Consider the following 17,674-nt stretch of genomic DNA (forward strand, 5'->3'; position numbering starts at 1 on the left):
ACAGTACATATATTAAGACCAAAAAGGACCATTGTGATGATTTAGTTTTGCTCTTCTGTCCCACACAGGCCACAGGATCAATCAAGTTCAAGTTTTGTTTGGATCAGAACATACTCACAAAACAAACCCAAACTTTCAAGCTTAACACTTTTTTTACTACTGAAATAAATCAGAACAAGTAAACATTTCAATCAATCCTGTCTATAGCTACAGAGACAGTAAGCAACATTTTCATACAGTTTACTAAATACGTTAGTGCTAAATGAAAAGGCAACCTTTCTACTCCCACTTAATGATGATATGAACATGGAATAATGGATTACATTTGTTCATCTAGCCACGATATCAAACCAGGGGCTCACCTTCAGCTTATCATTCACCACTTCTTTTTCCTCTCAGCTAATATAAAAATCCCTAATGTCATCTTCAGTCTTTCAGAGAATCCCTCACCTTCTGCCAGGAAATAAAGTTTATCTTTTGTGCTAATCACATAGTTTTTATTTGGCCTCAGAAAAATACTCTTTTGTTTGAAGCTAACCTAAAGGGCAATCCAGATTGTCCTGTGTTGATGTCTTGTGCTTTACTTTCTCTTGATTTTACACTGCCTGTAGGTTTTGAGGTGTGTTTTTATGTCGTCTTCCATGTCACTGATAGAAGTTTTTTAACAGTACGGGTCTTGGAACCAAACGCTGCAGAGCTCCACTAGCAAACAAAACTTACTCATCGATAATATCCCACTGAGACCTGCCAGCTGCTTGTGAATCCATGAAGTTTGCAAGCAGAATAGAAACTGCAGTTCCTTAAGATATGTCCCACATTATGCAGTCATGGAAGGATTCTAGTAGACGTCAAAAACCGAGCATTAGATAGCTTCTCTGAAAAAAATTATTTTCACTCTGTTTAATCAATGCATAAGTGCCAGTGAAAACCATTTACTTTTTTTGTATTATTTTTGAAGCAATTCACCTTCTTTCCTGTTCAATTTTAATTTTTTTCCTTTTCCTATCAAGAGTGGGTCAATGAATTGGTTCTTTCTGCTCCCATATTCCTGACCTTAAAGAACAAAGACAGGGATAGGGATTCTTCATGAAGAGCAAGCACCAAGTACAGTAGAAACTGTAGAGCTCAGAGATAAGCATGGAGTGTTATCAAGTTTCATAACCTGTCCAGAGAATAGAGTTTTCCACAGGTTTGTCACAGTTGTGTTTTTTTTTTCCAACTAGCTTCTGATTTAAAAGCATTCTGATCCACCCCTAAATCTCAGCAGCTCCACATAAAAGAGGACAAAACCAGAAAAGCTCTAGCCCAAAAATGTAACTATATGAAAAAGAGGAATTTAGCACTGACAATACTTGTAAGAGTCAGAGAAGCTTACAGTTTAACAGCTATTATACTTCATCTGTACTACTGTTTTTTCAAATTCTTCACTTGAAGAACTGATTTAAAACGAGACATTTTACATTTAGATAACATACCAGATAGCTTTAAAAACAATTTATGCTCAGCTTGTCTAAGAAAATTCCAAAAGATGACAGCTAAAACACTGCTCCTAGAAGTCCTCACAGTCCACAGACCTCCATACAGAGGGAGGAACCTGTAAGATTAGAATCTGCTGTGGGGCAGAAATTTAAGAGCTTTGCTGACTAGAGTTCACGATAAAAGGCAAGACACACTACATTATGTTTTACAATTTTGTAAGCTTCTGCTATCAAAACAGACAAGATTGTTAGTCTTCCTGGAATCTGCAATATAGTAACTGTTTACTTAGAAATAGTTTAAAAAAAAAAAAACTGGAAAACTTGTTGAGAGTAGGAATTTACTCTGTCTTTGATGCATTCCATTGACTGGAAGCTGCTAAACTGTATACTTTTGCTCTGAAAAAAACCGATCTGTTAGCACTCCAAGTATAATTACTACGAAACCATTAATAAGACTTTGAACAATGCCAAATTTAAGATTTGTTTAACAGTCCAGTGATGACCAGAATATCAAAAGATGTTTTTTATGAAGCCTTTTCTACATTTGTTACCATATTTACCACAATTCCTCACTTTTATCATTCTTAATGATTGCACTTACTTTTTTCTGGCTAATATTGCTAAAATAATGAGAATATATTAAAAACATCCCTTGCCTGAATGTAATGAGACCAGAAAAGACTTTTAAGTTCTCAAAACTGAATTTATAACCTAGAATGCTGTTTAAGGCAACTATTACTAGTATTTTAATATTTCTAGGTCAGTGTTTGTCCTCATTTTGAATTCCATTCATTAAACCTTTTTATCCTTTATTTCCTGTACTAGTGGGTCCCCTAGTGAGATCAACCAAGACAAACTTCCTCCCCGCTGAAAATATACTTTTGCATTTGTAAGAGTGAAATTTCGACAGACAGTATATAGGAATTCTGGAAAAGCAAAATTAATACTGGATTATGTCTAATTAACAAGGCTGCAATACCCATAAAACTCCATGCATTGCTTTAATAATAAGCACAAATTAAACTGTGTCAACTGAAGTTGTTTTCAACTGAATATTAAAAAAATATGTATTAAAATAGAATTACATAGAATTACATGTCAATATTACTACGGAATTAATGTTAAATACACATCTCCAAATAAAGGATGCAAAGTCATACATTTCATATTTAATTTAAAATGTGGAAGACAAATCATAACTTGAGACGCTCTATTCCAACAAGACTTATTAACAGCTAGAAACTGCAGGGAAGAGAGAATTAGACTAACTTCACAAGATGGAAAGATCACAGGAGCATATTTCTGTGCTGAAAATTGTAGCAGGTCAAATATCTGAAGTGGTAAAACAAAAAACCCTGAAATAGAATTGAATGTTATTGTCATATAAACCAGTAAGCACATTAAGTTTATGGTTTGTAATGCAAAAAATACATTATAAACAAGTTCCATGGAATTTTCATGGAATAGGTCAAAAAAAAAAAAAAAGTTCAGGCAATTATCATCTGCCCCAATCCAAAACTCATTCCTATATATAGCTGATACTAAAGCCTAGAGCCATTTAAATCTAAGATCTCAGGGAAACACCTATAAAGTTCCTCAGGCACCAAGAGCTATGCTTTTGCACATACCTAAAAGTGCAGAAGTTTGATAGTGCTGAGTAGGTCATGACTTGGCTCACGCCCAAACCTGTCAGGCTCTAGAAACAGGGATCCGTGTGCTCAGCTTGTTTGGGGAACCCAATCCAGCAAAGTATCTCAGTCCACGTCTAATGACAAGCAGCATCTGGTATTGCATGACCATTTCTTTCTAAGAAGAAATATTTATTACTGATTAATTTGCTGGTGGTTACAAAAATTCATCTGTCTGGAAGCTGAAGTTTGGGGCATCCTCTCAGTGGAAAGTTCAAGCCCATGCCACCTTCTTCTAAGGAGGCTTCCCTGTCTATCAGCTGACAAACTATGTTGGGACTGGGGCTTTCTTCTTTCCTCCATTTTGAGGTTGTGTCACTGTGTGGAAAGAAACTCTAGTTGCACTGGGTCAGAGATCAAACGAGCTTTAACTGCATAACAACATCACTGGAAACTTGGGAAACAGAAGGAGATACAATACTTTTAATACTGGTCTTTGTTTCCTATGCACAACCCCAGGATCAGAGGCCCTGCCACATGTTCTGCATCTGCTCAATTGAGTCAGTCCATGAGCATGCAGTATCTCCTCCCAACAAACTAAGTGTTTGTGGCCTCGTTATACAGTTCCCGTACAGCAAGCCCTGTAGCAGAGATGGGGAAGGTTGAAGTGAATAAAAAGTGCAACTTTTCCAGCCAAATGGGCAATATAAGAGTTACAGCTTTAAGATTATATTCAGAGAGGATGTACTTAATATCTATCATTTGCCCCCACCACCTTTTGAGGCTTTTTTTTTCGTTTTGCTTAAGAAATTGCTCATTATTGAATTAAACACAATATTTTAAAGTGTCTATAATACAGTTCAAAGTGTAATAGCATTTTTCCTCCTTAGAAGTCATTATCCTTAGTGGGTCTTTTTACATGCAAATTAAATCTATACATCACACTGTCTGAAAAGATCATCCTCCTCCTCCTTCCTTCACAAGTGTTTTTAATCTTTTAACAGCATTTCAAGCCTGTTTTGGTGGTGGTGGTGAAATGAGAGACATTAAGTTCCTTCAAACTTTTATAAGAAGATAAGCAGCTAGACAGGGAAGAGGAGCCTGACAAAGGAAGTATTCCACAGAGGCAGAAGCTGCTTCATGAGCTCATCTCCAACACTACACCACAGAATTCACATGAACAAGAGACATTATGAATATTCCAACTGCAAGAAAAGCCTTGTTCCTAACTAGAACTTCCTTGCACACAACAAAAGCTTGCACAACATGCAAATCCTTCAGAAGTTAAGGTTCATAAACTCCACTCCTCGCAGACCTACTTGTTTTGTCAACATTTCAATACATACTAATGCTGATAATGGTAACTGAGGCTACAGTTTTTAAACTGAACTGGGCTACATCTGCTAGCTGATCAACTTCTGCACCAGTAAGTTTAGTTACTGTTTCTGCAGCTGGTAAAAAGAAAATCTTTACAGTATTCTCCATGTCAGTTCAATCCATGATTAAGAATGGACAGTATCCCAAGAGTATTACTTTGCTAGACATATGGGTAAAGACAGAGCTTAAAGACAAGAAAAATGGTGAGATCAGAGCACCCAAAAAAATCTTTCCAAAATTAGAGATAATTTCTCTCTCTCTGAAGGCCTAAATTTAAGTTCTATGGCCTATGTTAGGCAAAAGTCAAGCTAGATTATCACAATGGCGACTTCTGTGATCAAAAAATTAGTGGAATTACAAAAAAGAAAATTCCAAAGGCTAGGGAACTCTGGAAAACCTAAATTAACTAGATTTTTCAAATAGTTTTTCCTCCACAAGATTTTTTTCCTTAAAATAAATTGAACAGCATTGTTGCACACCCAATTACCATATTTTTAGAGTGCTTCCTTGAGCAAAGTCGGTTGATGCAACATCAATTCTCTGAGTAGTTTTAGTCCACTGTCTAGCTTCAGCGATATTGGTAAAATGCTAGCAGTTTTAAGGATTGTAAGTTCTTATATTTTTTTCCCCACAAATTAGTGGTTGGATAAAGAAAAAAGAGAGCCATATCGATTTCTCTTCTGCCTGAGGGAAAGAGGTTGAGTGTGAACTCAACCATCACCTGGCATATCAGCCTGCTAAAATGCCAGTGAGCAAACACATGGGAGGAGCCTGCTGCTTACTGTCTCTTACACAGATAGCGCAAGAACAGCACTGGAAGCGTTATGGATTGGAGAGATGCAAAAAAAACTTATGGCAGGAGGTTGGTAGAGATGTTGGATGCAAAACTGTAGAAACACTTTGTTACTTTCACTTGTTATTTATTTCTTATATACTTGTTACTTAAATTCATGGGCTGCTTTATGGGTGCGAATATCCTCTATAGTTATATTTCATCCTAGGAATCAGAGTTCCTTCGTACAGATTTTACGGTTAAGCATAAGTCCCAGAATAACAATTCAGAGCAATACTGTATTAATACCTTATTAGTTATTTGCTCAGTAGAGGATAGAAATCAGATTGATGCATATGTCTGAAACACTGACACGTTAAGTAACAGGGCAGTGCAATGAGTCAAAAACTAACCAAGTATAATTTCCAAAACATTTCACATGATTCTAGTAAGCTGATTTTTACACTTTTTACTGCGTAGGCTGTAGAAGAGAAAAAGCTATAGCTAACATTTTTAGGCAACATCATCGCCTTTACAGGACAGCTTACATGCTTGTTCGGTAATACTAAGCTAAACAAAAGTCATCTTACAAACAGTTATATAATTGATTTTATATTCTCCCGAGATGCAAATGTTTCTTTATTCAGAAGAAACACTGAGGAATATGGGCTATTTAAGAAAAAAAATCCCACCATATGTTCTTGGCAGGAGCGAAAGGGAAGCTCCTTTATGTTTCTTCTCTAACAATAAATTGTAATGCCCCAGGGAGCCAGACATCTTTGAAAGTTCAAGTTTTATAGCAGTTGAGAACAGAGTGCATTGACTCTACTTAGTTCTTGCCAATGTTAACGACTGTTACTGTGATCAAAGTCTAACTTAGCGCATTCCAAGCAAGATTATAGTTCTCAAGGCACACTAAACAAGTTTACAGACTACAGTTTGCAGTTATGGTTTGAGTTAAGGAAGAAATCAAGCTGTGGTAGCTTTTTTACTGGCTGCCAACTTCAATCCATGTTAAAAAAATTCCTGATCATACTTGTGAACAAAAAGTATATTTAAGTATACACACTGATGTGCACAAGTATCTCATCTTTTTGTGAATACCTGAGACCAGTTCTTACTTGTGACTTTTATACTGACAGAGTCAAACACCAATTTTGATTTTCAAAGGCTAATATTTCCACCATCAATATTTTTGATAGAGATCTAATGAGGTGCAAGAATGTTGTTTTCATTTGAAGTGCCAGCTCATATGCTCAGTTCTGAGCCTCATTTAGCCCAACATATAGTTCTAGCAGCCAAGCTGTCAGTTGGTAAATAGATGTATGAAGTGTACTAAAATAAACAAACAAGCAGGAGGAGTTACAGAACCAAAGGCAGTATTTTCTGTGCTCCCAGAAATAGTTGATATATTTTATACTCCAGTTCTGTTTTCTTCTCTCTCCAATAATAACTAGTAACTGAAACACTGTAGGTTAAACTTCATTTACGGAAGAAGAATTTGAGAGCTCTTAATTTTCTCCTACAAATTTAGGCCATGAACAAAATCAAAAGTTCTTATTATTCTCTAACCAATATCTAACACAGATATTTCAAGTGGCCATTTCACTTGTATTTATTTGCTCGATTGAAACATTATTTTGAGCTATGCTGTAATAACAGTTAAAGAAGTAAGCTTCCCAAAGACCACAAATCACATTCTGCTAAGCAATAATGCATAAACCATTCTAAAACTCCCCTGTCCAAAAATATTTCAACCTCGAACACAAAGTGGTTCCATATGCCGCAAGTACCTCAAGACATAATATAAAGTTCACTCTATCATTTGAACTTTATAACATAAAGTGATATGGAAAGCCATTTGTCAGCAGTTAGTAATACCTTGATGATGCATACACAGCCTGCCAATTACTTAATACCACAACTATTTGAGTATTTGCTGTCCACAGAAGCAAAAGCTGATCTAGGTCTAGTCTGCTAAGCCTTCTCCTCTCTTCCCAGGAGTGTGCTTCTAACACCTTTGTGCCAGCGTTAGCTCCTACAAGGCTATAGGATGAGCTGTTTCAGGAAGCTGATGGAAGACAGAAGATATTGTGGGTAATCTGACAATCCAGAATGATTTCAACAGACACAGACACACACAGCTGGCTAAAACCTCAGATACTATTACCAGAATAGTACTTGAACAAGAGTTAAGTGTGTCAAAGCCTTTAGAAATGCAGAAATTGAGTACAGATTATTCTCTAGATCTAATTCCTTGACTAAAGGACAATTAATCTTTTTAAAAGTACTTTATACGTTATAGTTTGCCATTTTCCTTACTTGTGGAATTGAGCTGTAATGAAGCATGGTTGCAAAATAGTGGATATGGATGTCAGTAATATGAGAGCAGAACAAAAATATCGTGCTACTCACATTATTATATTCACATATTAAAAAGGTCATTTATTTCAAGAATCAGTACAGATAATATTTTCTACCCGGAATAACTTCCCTCAAGGTATCATAGCATATCATTGTTTAATTGAGTTAAACAATTTCTACCGGTTTATTTCTGTAACAAGTGTGCCTTCGCATTGTCCTCCTTTCCTACTCTCTCAGAAAACTCTATAGTAACTTTTTATTATTAATGAAAATGAGTAGGTAGGATACAAAATAAGTTTCTTCCCCAACTCCAAATTCAAAAGGGCTATTTGCTCTGCAAAAGACTCTAGACCTGGAAGTCTCTCTCATGTAGCGACGTTTTCCTGTTTTCACAAAACTCTCCCCTCAGATTTTCTGATCTGTTACTTGAAAATAGTTACCATGATTGTTTTCAAAGAAAGCAACCCAAGATAGTAATACAAAAAAAGTTAAATATGAACCTAACGCTGATTAGTGCTCTTAATTGCTACTATTCCTCCCTCAGATTTTGCTATAACTTCTTCATTAACGATCACTGTAGATTAGACAGCTAATGCAGATGCTCTGTATTGTCTGTATTGTCTTTTTAACATGTTTGAAGCATTGTGGTTTTTCAGGGTTTGTTTTTGTTTTGTTTTTTTTTATAAGAGGCTATCAGAAATGTTAAGATGTGTGGTAGTACAGGGTTTCAGCAGTTCATGAACTGCTGAAGGAAGCACCCGAAGAACAAAAAGAAAAAGAAAAAAAAACCAAATGCAAAACAAACAAACAGAACAACACTGCTCAGTATGAAGCAACAATATAAGGACCAGCTTAAAAGTGTGTGCAGTTCCGCAAGGAAGCAGGTTATATTTTCCACATCTTCAGACATCCTAGATATTATAAACAAAAGTATATGCTCAGTAGAAGACTCAAGAAAGAATAAAGAGGATCTTGAGTAGCTGGCAACTATTCCAGTCTCTGCAATAGCTGCCTTCCAGGAGCTATCACATAGAAAGGAGAGTGAGCTGGATCCATGAACCTTTACCGTAAAGACCTAGATCCATTTTTTGGCAGCTTTGGATATGAAATACCTGTCACTAGAGAAAGTGTAAGCTTCAGCAGCATGAAGTTTAACAGAAAGACTGTTACAACAGTCTTACATTAATTGCCCTCATTATGGTACTGGAACACGGGACCAGAACCAAACCACCCTTGAAACCAACACCACGCTTCTCCTGTGGAATTATTCCCAGATCTTACTGCTTGGTACTAAAGTAATTTTAAACAGACCTACATTTTTTACACATAGAAGTACCCATAGGACTGCTTTATCTATTTACGTGCTTTACTGTAACAAAAAAGTGAGCCATGGAGCCACAGAATCCAGGAGTCTTAACAAAAAACTTGAAACAAACCTGGTCCAAAACCTGGTCTGAAGGATAAGCCTAAATTTACAATCCTTTTAATTTGCAAACCTGAAATGAATTAGCAAAATGAAAACTGCTTAACTGTTCTTAAAATTTAATCTCTTTGAAAGAACAAAAAAACTTCTCTAAGAAAATATTTAAGTAATTTAATAAAAATTCAGTAAACTTCATTAAAAACCTCACATATTTTCATACAAAAAACCTCCCCAAAATACTCAATTCTAATCCAGTCTGTAGATGGCCTGTAAAAGTTTTAAATGCAATACCAAAAGTTATATAAAATGGCTAGGAACACAGCCTTTTTTTTTTTTTTTTTTTTTTGGAAACTAGGCAAATTAATCACAGCTACCAAACTTGGGAAGCCTGTTATAGCACCCATCAAATCAGAACGCTCTATAGCTCTCAGCTTCAATCCATAATCCATTTGTTTAGCACTTCATCTTAATGCTTCATCTAAATAGACCACACATTAATGATAAATCCCAGAAGCAAACTGATCACCGTAACTCTTCCAGCAATCACTATCTGGAATGTAGAATCTAACAGTCCACTAATATTAAAGTTATACAAGTAATATCTTGTCAAATACTTTTTTTCCCCAAATAGAACTCTTCTTCAAAACATACGAAATTAAAAAAAAAAAAAAAATCCTGAGTACAGATTATCCTAAAACCAAAACAAATCCTACCCACCAGACAAGACGAATAGATGGAACACACAGATACTAGAAAGATGGCATTGCTTTACTCTATTACTTCTAACCTTTTATTTCTAGATAGACTTGCTTTATTTCGAGGTTGAAAATACTCACAAGCACGGAACAGAAACAAAAGCAGAAAATCCACTAGCATATTGTAAAAATCAAGTAGCCAATGAGATGAAAAAGAAGCTTGTGAAGACTTAGCAAGACTGTCAGGAGCAATCAACAAATAAAAGCTTTACTTAGAAACATTAAAGGCTGAATCCTTAAATATCTGAGAAATCAGAGCCCAGAAAAAAGAACTATTATCAGAAGAGAACCTGTCTGTATTCTTTGCTATTTTTAAACCTTCTACATCTCAAGATTCCAGAAAACTTTACTTTTATCTCAGTGGTGTGATGGTGTGTTTTGCATGGTGGAAGTAAAAAACAGAATCTTGAAAGCAGTTACAAACCTTCTTAACCAGGTTAAGTAAGTCAGCAAAGCTGACTGCCATACATCCCACTTTTGGCAGTTACACTAACACAGTTGAGCTTAAGCAACGTTGTCAGAAGAATGTGACTGGACAGTAGTATGCAATATCTACCTAAGGGACAGAACTACCCACAGAGCAGGCTATTCTGAGGAAGCACGCAAGCCACGTTAATCATCCTAAAAGAGTAGGCCTGCAAGTTTTCTTAACCTTTAATTCCTGGAAAGGACAGCACTTACTAACATTAAGCAACTACATAAGCCGCTTAATTCAAAGGAAAGATTTCTATGCAAAATGCCCTGGCTATTGGGGGGGGCCGACAAAAATCAACAGTCATAGGAAGGCAAACATGTTCCTTTCCAGTGCTCTGAAAGGAAGTTTAAATTCCCAGGAAAGTAATCGTAACAATAACGGATGTGTAGGAGGAATGGGATTCTCTTCTCTCTTGCTCCAAAGGTGCTAGAAATTATCAACTTACCCTGCAGGACAAGTCAACATCCTTGTATGACCTGCATATGCTAACTTCAGCATCTTCAAGGGCATGCTGTTCATCAGTCCCTTCACCACTACATGAAGAGGTATACAGCAACATTTAAAATGTACCATTAGAAGGAAGATGACTAGGAGATTAACTCACTGCAACACTCAATTACACTTCTCAGCATATTCACGTTTCAGCTTTGTTTTGCTTAAAAAGGATTGTACTTTAAAGTAAAGCAATTCCTCCTGTACAGACGAAAAGGGAGGCCTTGCTGCCAATTTAACTACACTATGGTAGGACAGGATCTTCAGGCAATTAGATGTTCCAGAAAGATAACTTGTTTACTTCTTCCCTCCTTGGTTGATGGATCAGAACTGTTCTGAAAAATGGTCCTAGGACATGTATTCAGGCATTGTACTGTTTAAACTTTGGAAACAGAAAGACAGGAAAAAGTTATTTTACCAGTCTAAGGAATATCCATATTTAATTACTTCCATATTCAGTTATGCAAAATGGAATAAAAAATATTTGACATGGAAACTACCTATTCAATATTTGTGTTTAGACATGGTTGCTAAGACAATATTGTAAATTTTTATTATGAAAAAAAGTCTTCATCTTTCCACACAATTATTAATCTTTTGTATTGTGGTTATCTCTATCAGGAACAAATTAATTTGTAGAAGTTCAGGAAGTTAACTGTCCCTTATTAGGAGATTCCATCATCACTTAGATGCTTCCTGAATCTTTATGAAGACTCTCAGGAACTACATAGCCCTTGCATTTTCTTTCCCAGTCATTCCATAATTTCTGCATAGACAAACCATTCCCTTGATGAATGTCACAGGACATCAAAACAATTAAAGAAGTTTTTCTCTTTCACAAGCTTCTTAGGAAAAGATTCAGTCTTCAGCAACTTGTGGGAATAATCCCCATAGCTTCTCTCTTACCGAGCTTGCCAAGAATATCTAGAAAAGGACTCGTTTGTAAAGAAGAGAGACAAGATTTTTTGGAGTCTCTCACTTAGAAAGTGAAAAGAAATATGAATTTGTTCTGATGTTTCTTCTTGAAATATAGAACCTTGATTAATTTAGAGAAAGATATAAGAAGCAAGAGTGTGAGGATTTTTTTAAAGAAAATATCACAAAGGAAGTTGAGTATCTACAATAGAAATGGTTAAAACAATTCTCTTAATCTTCATTTCCAGATGGTGGGGCAAAGGGGAGCAGAAAGGACTGCTTTGCTTTCTCCAGCATTGTTTAGAAGACACTGCATAAGCCATAAGAAGAAAGAAAACCTCATCTACTGTACTTCAAAAAAAAGAAAGCACATGAGCCACTGGAGTCACAGCCAAACAAAGAAGGGTTCCTCTCTTTGTCAAAGAAAGCAGTGCTAGCAACAATCTAATCAATTTTCTTTTTGTGGAACAGATACTGAAATCTGAACTGGAAAAATGAAAAACTGCCTTAGTATGACTGAAGCAGAAAAATGTTGACTGTTAAGTTTACATTTATTTTAAGGATTTTTGTTGGTTTTCAGGTTGGGTTTTTTTTTGTTTTGTTTTGTGTTTTGTTTTGGTTTTTTAATATCACCCAATCTTTTGGTGGATAAAAGCTTATAAATATATGTATTACTGAGACTTTATCTGAATTAGTATTTGTATACAAACAGCACATACACAATGGCAAACCAAGTAACCAAGTATTGTACTATTTCTCTTCCTGAAATAAAACTTTTCAGACTCTCATAAAATGTTTGTTCCACTTGTATGATTACAACAGATCTTACTTACAGTCTTACCTACAAATTTGCAACATCAAAAGCTCAACTTTCATTAAAAATACTATTACTGGCTGTTTTACTCTGAAATGAAGCTTGAAAAGATCATCCATGTTATATAAAAGCTTAAAAAAAAGCCCAAACAAACATAAAAACCCAAACAAGATTCAAGTTTGGCTTCCCCCTCAACAATGCCACTCGATTTTGTGCCCTGATTTTTGACTAATGATAATACTGCAAACCAAGCAATAATCTCCATTTCACTGTAAACCTTTAACATATGATTGTTTTCATTTTAATTATATTCAACTCAAAGTAGTTATTAACAAAGATTTTTTTTAAAAATGAATACCTCAGTCTGACCTTCATGGGCACTGGATTCATGAGTGACACGAATAGCCTAAAATTAAAACATATTTCAATCAGACTTTAAATGAGAGACTTTCAGTGTTTTAAGAATCACTTTATTCTCTTCATTTCATCAAATGCCATAGGTATAACTATTTTTGTTCAGTGCTTGTAATAAACAGATTAAAAAATTAATAAACAAATAATCTCTACTTCCAAGGATCTCAGAAGACCAGTATTTCAGTTTCATCACAGTAATTCGAATCAAATACCTAACAGTTTGTAATGGCACTTTTACACAAGAAAACACTACAGCCAAGTGTTTTTGTTATATATCATTCCTTGAGCAGGCAAAATACTTTAGATAGAAGCTCTGATCAGACACCTTGTGTCCAACATTTCTATAGAAAACGTCATTGAACCTCTACTGTTTCTACTTGTTACTACTTCCCTCAGCCACATATTAACACCCTTATTCCTGAGGGCTTCACAATAAGCTTAAATTGAACTCAGACTTGGAAATCATCGAGATTTTCATTTTGAGAGAGGATCATCATTACCATCAGGAGCAATAGCACCGTCCTCCCCTTCCACCACTGGCCAGATGTTTCTGCCGCATCCTTTCAAACAGCATTAATGATCTGGCTAACCACACTATTAGCTGGCTCATCTAATTGTTTGGGGTGGTGGAGGAAAGAGATTATATTTCAGCCAAATCAGCTCTTTGTGTGCCCCAAACTGCTACAGCCAAAGACTAGAAGGCACAAATGAAAGGAGGCAGCAGAAGGACCATCCTTTCAGCAATAGCCCCAGATCAGCTTAAATTGACCATTAAACTGCATCCTGAACCCACCAGAAAGATTATGCACACATTTCTCATCCATTTCAAAGTCATTTTAAACTAAGCCAATGAATTAATGAGGAACATTGACAAAATCCATTCTGCTGACTGAGCTATGGGCAGGCAGGAATACTTTAAACTACCAAAGCAGGGTTTTCTTTGTAGCAACTGTCTGATCACAAGCTCACATGTAAAATCGAATTGTTTAAGTGCTTCACTGGATCAAGTCCTAAGGACAGTACCTGCTCATGCAAGTAATTCTTATACCATTTTAAATAAAAGTAAAAACACATGATACTAACTTCATAAGTTTCTAGATATTTGGCCCTCTCTTCAGGAGTCATAGATAATGAATCTTCTAGGAACTTTTTCAGTGAAGAATTAGTTTCTTAAAAAAATAAAGAAGACATAATTAGAGTCATACTTTAACTCCAACTTCATTCAATGCTTACAGAATGCTTATATCCAACAAGAGATATAATTACATTGTATCTTTAAGACACTGAAGGCTGACTGCAAGAGGAATTGCTACCTGCTGCAGTTTGCAATGTTTCGAGTGCTTTAGTTCATGGATTAGTATGAAATACTCTTTTTATAATTATAGGTAGAAATGCTCTTTGAACAGAGATTGCCCTTTATGAATGGTTATATTCACAGAAAATAGTACAAAACATATCCTTCCCTGCATGCCTCCACACAGTTAAGGGAAAAAAGGGAAAAGCGGACAAAAAAAACCCGCCCACCCACCCAAAAAAACTTACCAAAGTTCATTTTATCTCTGTTGTTTGCAATAGCATGAATTAGCCCAATTGTTCCACAAGCATTGTTAATGGTCTGCTTCATGAAATACACTGATGATTTGACATCTTGCCCCTTAGCTTTTATTCTCTCTTCTTCTTCTGTCCTGAAGGTTTCATACTAGTGGGAAAGTTACAGACATTTCACAAATAGTACAAATAGATACTGGCTACATTATTCAAGCAAAAATAATTTTTAAAAAGCAACAGCTAAGTAATAAAAACCAAAACTCAACTTGTAATTTGAAACGCTTAACGTATGTTGGTCTGACAAGTATATGTAAACTTACTCAACTGAACAGCTCTATATTGTTTCTTAAACCAATGCCTTGTCACTAGCCAAAACCAGTCACACTTGAAACAACATTTTGAAATATGCGTTATCTAACATAATTTCAAAACATTCAAAATATTTCATTGATCTGAGCACCTGTCACCGACACTCTTCAATCCAACAAGAAGCTTTTAAGGACAGAGGTCTCAAAGCACTATCAAGCAAACCATAATACATCAGGTGTTTAATCAGCATTCTTAAAAGTTCCATTTTTACATTTCATTTTTTGCAGGAATATAAAATAAGATTTATATAATGCTCACAGCCTCAAAACAGGCCCTTCAAAAGCTGTACTAATAAAATGAATGTTTATTTTCTGTAATAAAATAAATAATATAGTTTGATTGAACAATCTAAAGCGCTTGTTTTGTAAAGATCATAATTGACTAACATCTGTTGTACCGTGCAACAGTGTGTTGGTTTTGTGGGGGTTTTTTTTGGTTGTGGTTTGCTGGTTCTTTTGGGGGGTGTGGTTTTTTGGTTTTTGTTTGGTGGGCTTTTTTTGGTGGTTTGTGTTCGTGTTTTTTTTTTAAATTTTAAGATTTTCATCTCAAACAGAAAAAATATGAAAGAAAACTGCAAATGTTCCAGACAATGCTGTTCTTACTTCCTCCTTTGCCTCTTTTACTAGGTACTTTTGCAGACCAAAAAAAAAAATTGAAGTAGATGGGCTTTTTATACAAGTATGACAAAAGTAAAGTTTGAATGCAGAATGTTATCAAGTAACTCTTCCTGAAAACCCACGAGAAATTTCTCTCAGACTCTATGTATCGTCAGTGACAAACAGAAACAAGAAATTTTTCCAGCATCATGATTTCACACCTGCAGCTTGTCTGAATGTTCTGAATGGTCTAAGTAATAGCAAGAGCATTTACAAAGCATTTTAATTTGACATCACTTATCTACAAGTTAACAAAAATAGCCTCAACTGAGAAAAAATTTCATAGAGCATAATTGGACAAAAGTTGAGATTACAGAAGGTAAACAATATAGCTGCCATTCACTCCCTGCCAACCAAAATAAACTCCATGGCAAAAATAAATATATACATGTTGAGAATACTGAAAATACGATTTTGAGCAAGGGTTAGACCAGATCACCTCAACAGGTCCCTCCTAACCCGAGCTATCCCATGATACGTATTCATTGGACCATGCCCAAAATGCCCAATGCTCACAGTATTCACTCTGTTTAGAACCTACAATGCAGACTAAGAAAGTCATTGACCTTTAAACTGGACAATAACCCTAAGATTATCTAACAAGAGTATCTTGCCCCCCCATCTTTTATTGGATGCGGGGGGAAACATAGTGACAAAGGATGAGGAAAAGGCTGAGGTACTTAATGCCTTCTTTGCCTCAGTCGTTAATAGTAAGACCAGTGGTTCTCTGGGTACCCAGTCCCCTGAGGTGGAAGACAGCGACGGCGAGCAGGATAAACCCCCCATAATCCAAGAGGAAGCAGTTAATGACCTGCTATGCCACCTGGACGCTCACAAGTCTATGGGGCCGGATGGGATCCATCCAAGGGTATTGAGGGAGCTGGCAGAAGTGTTCACCAAGCCACTTTCAATCATTTATCAGCAGTCCTGGCTAACTGGGGAGGTCCCAGTTGACTGGAGGTTAGCAAATGTGACACCCATCTAAAAGAAGGGCCCCAAGGAGGATCCGAGGAACTACAGGCCTGTCAGTCTGACCTCGGTGCCAGGGAAGGTTATGGAGCAGATCATCCTGAGTGCCATCACACGGCACATACAGGACAACCAGGTCATCAGGCCCAGGCAGCATGGGTTTATGAAAGGCAAGTCCTGCTTGACTAACTTGATCTCCTTCTATGATAAGGTGACCTGCTTAGTGGATGAGGGAAAGGCTGTGGGTGTTGTCTACCTAGACGTTAGTTAAGCCTTTGACACAGTTTCTCACAGCATTCTCCTGGAAAAACTGGCTGCTCATGGCTTGGACAGGTGTATTCTTCATTTGGTGAAAAACTGGCTGGATGGCTGGGCCCAAAGAGTTGTGGTGAATGGAGTTAAATCCAGTTGGTGGCCGGTCACAAGTGATATTCCCCAGGGCTCAGTACTGGGGCCGGTTCTGTTTAATATCTTTATCCATGATCTGGATGAGGGGATCAAGTGCCCCCTCAGTAAGTTTGCAGATGACACCAAGTTGGGCGGGAGCGTTGATCTGCTCGAGGGTAGGAAGGCTCTGCAGAGGGACCTGGACAGGCTGGATCGATGGGCCGAGGCCAACGTATGAGGTTCAACAAGGCCAAGTGCCGGGTCCTGCACTTCGGCCACAACAACCCCAGGCAACGCTACAGGCTTGGGGAAGAGTGGCTGGAAAGCTGCCCAGAGGAAAAGGACCTCGGGGTGCTGGTTGACAGCCAGCTGAATATGAGCCGGCTATGTGCCCAAGGCCAACGGCATCCTGGCCTGTATCAGAAATAGTGTCGTCAGCAGGACTAGGGAGGTGATCGTGCCCCTGTACTTGGCACTGGTGAGGCTGCACCTCGAATACTGTGTTCAGTTTTGGGCCCCTCACTACAAGAAAGACATTGAGGTGCTGGAGTCTGTCCAGAGAAGGGCAACAAAGCTGGTGAAGGGCCTGGAGCACAAGCCTTACGAGGAGCGGCTGAGGGAACTGGGATTGCTTACCCTGCAGGAAAGGAGGCTGAGGGGAGAACTTATTGTGCTCTACAACTACCTGAAAGGAGGTTCTAGTGAGGAGGGTGTCGGTCTCTTCTCCCAAGTAACAAGTGATAAGATAGGAGGAAATGGCCTCAAGTTGCACCAGGGGAGGTTTAGATTGGATATCAGGAAAAATTTCTTCCCTGAAAGGGTCGTGAAGCATTGGAAC

At 37.1% G+C, this 17,674-nt stretch overlaps 1 protein-coding gene across 1 annotated transcript in view; it reads right to left on the reverse strand.

The window, feature by feature from the left end:
- Positions 1–17,674, reverse strand: part of UCHL3 (ubiquitin C-terminal hydrolase L3) — a 47,488-nt gene that overhangs the window by 14,311 nt on the left and 15,503 nt on the right. Inside the window, 3 exon segments of the mRNA XM_075138923.1 lie at positions 12,852–12,899; positions 13,991–14,076; positions 14,450–14,606. Of these exon segments, the coding sequence (XP_074995024.1) occupies positions 12,852–12,899; positions 13,991–14,076; positions 14,450–14,606 (291 nt within the window).

This window comes from Calonectris borealis, chromosome 1, assembly GCF_964195595.1.
Source record: "Calonectris borealis chromosome 1, bCalBor7.hap1.2, whole genome shotgun sequence".
In the NCBI taxonomy this organism is placed as follows: domain Eukaryota; kingdom Metazoa; phylum Chordata; class Aves; order Procellariiformes; family Procellariidae; genus Calonectris; species Calonectris borealis.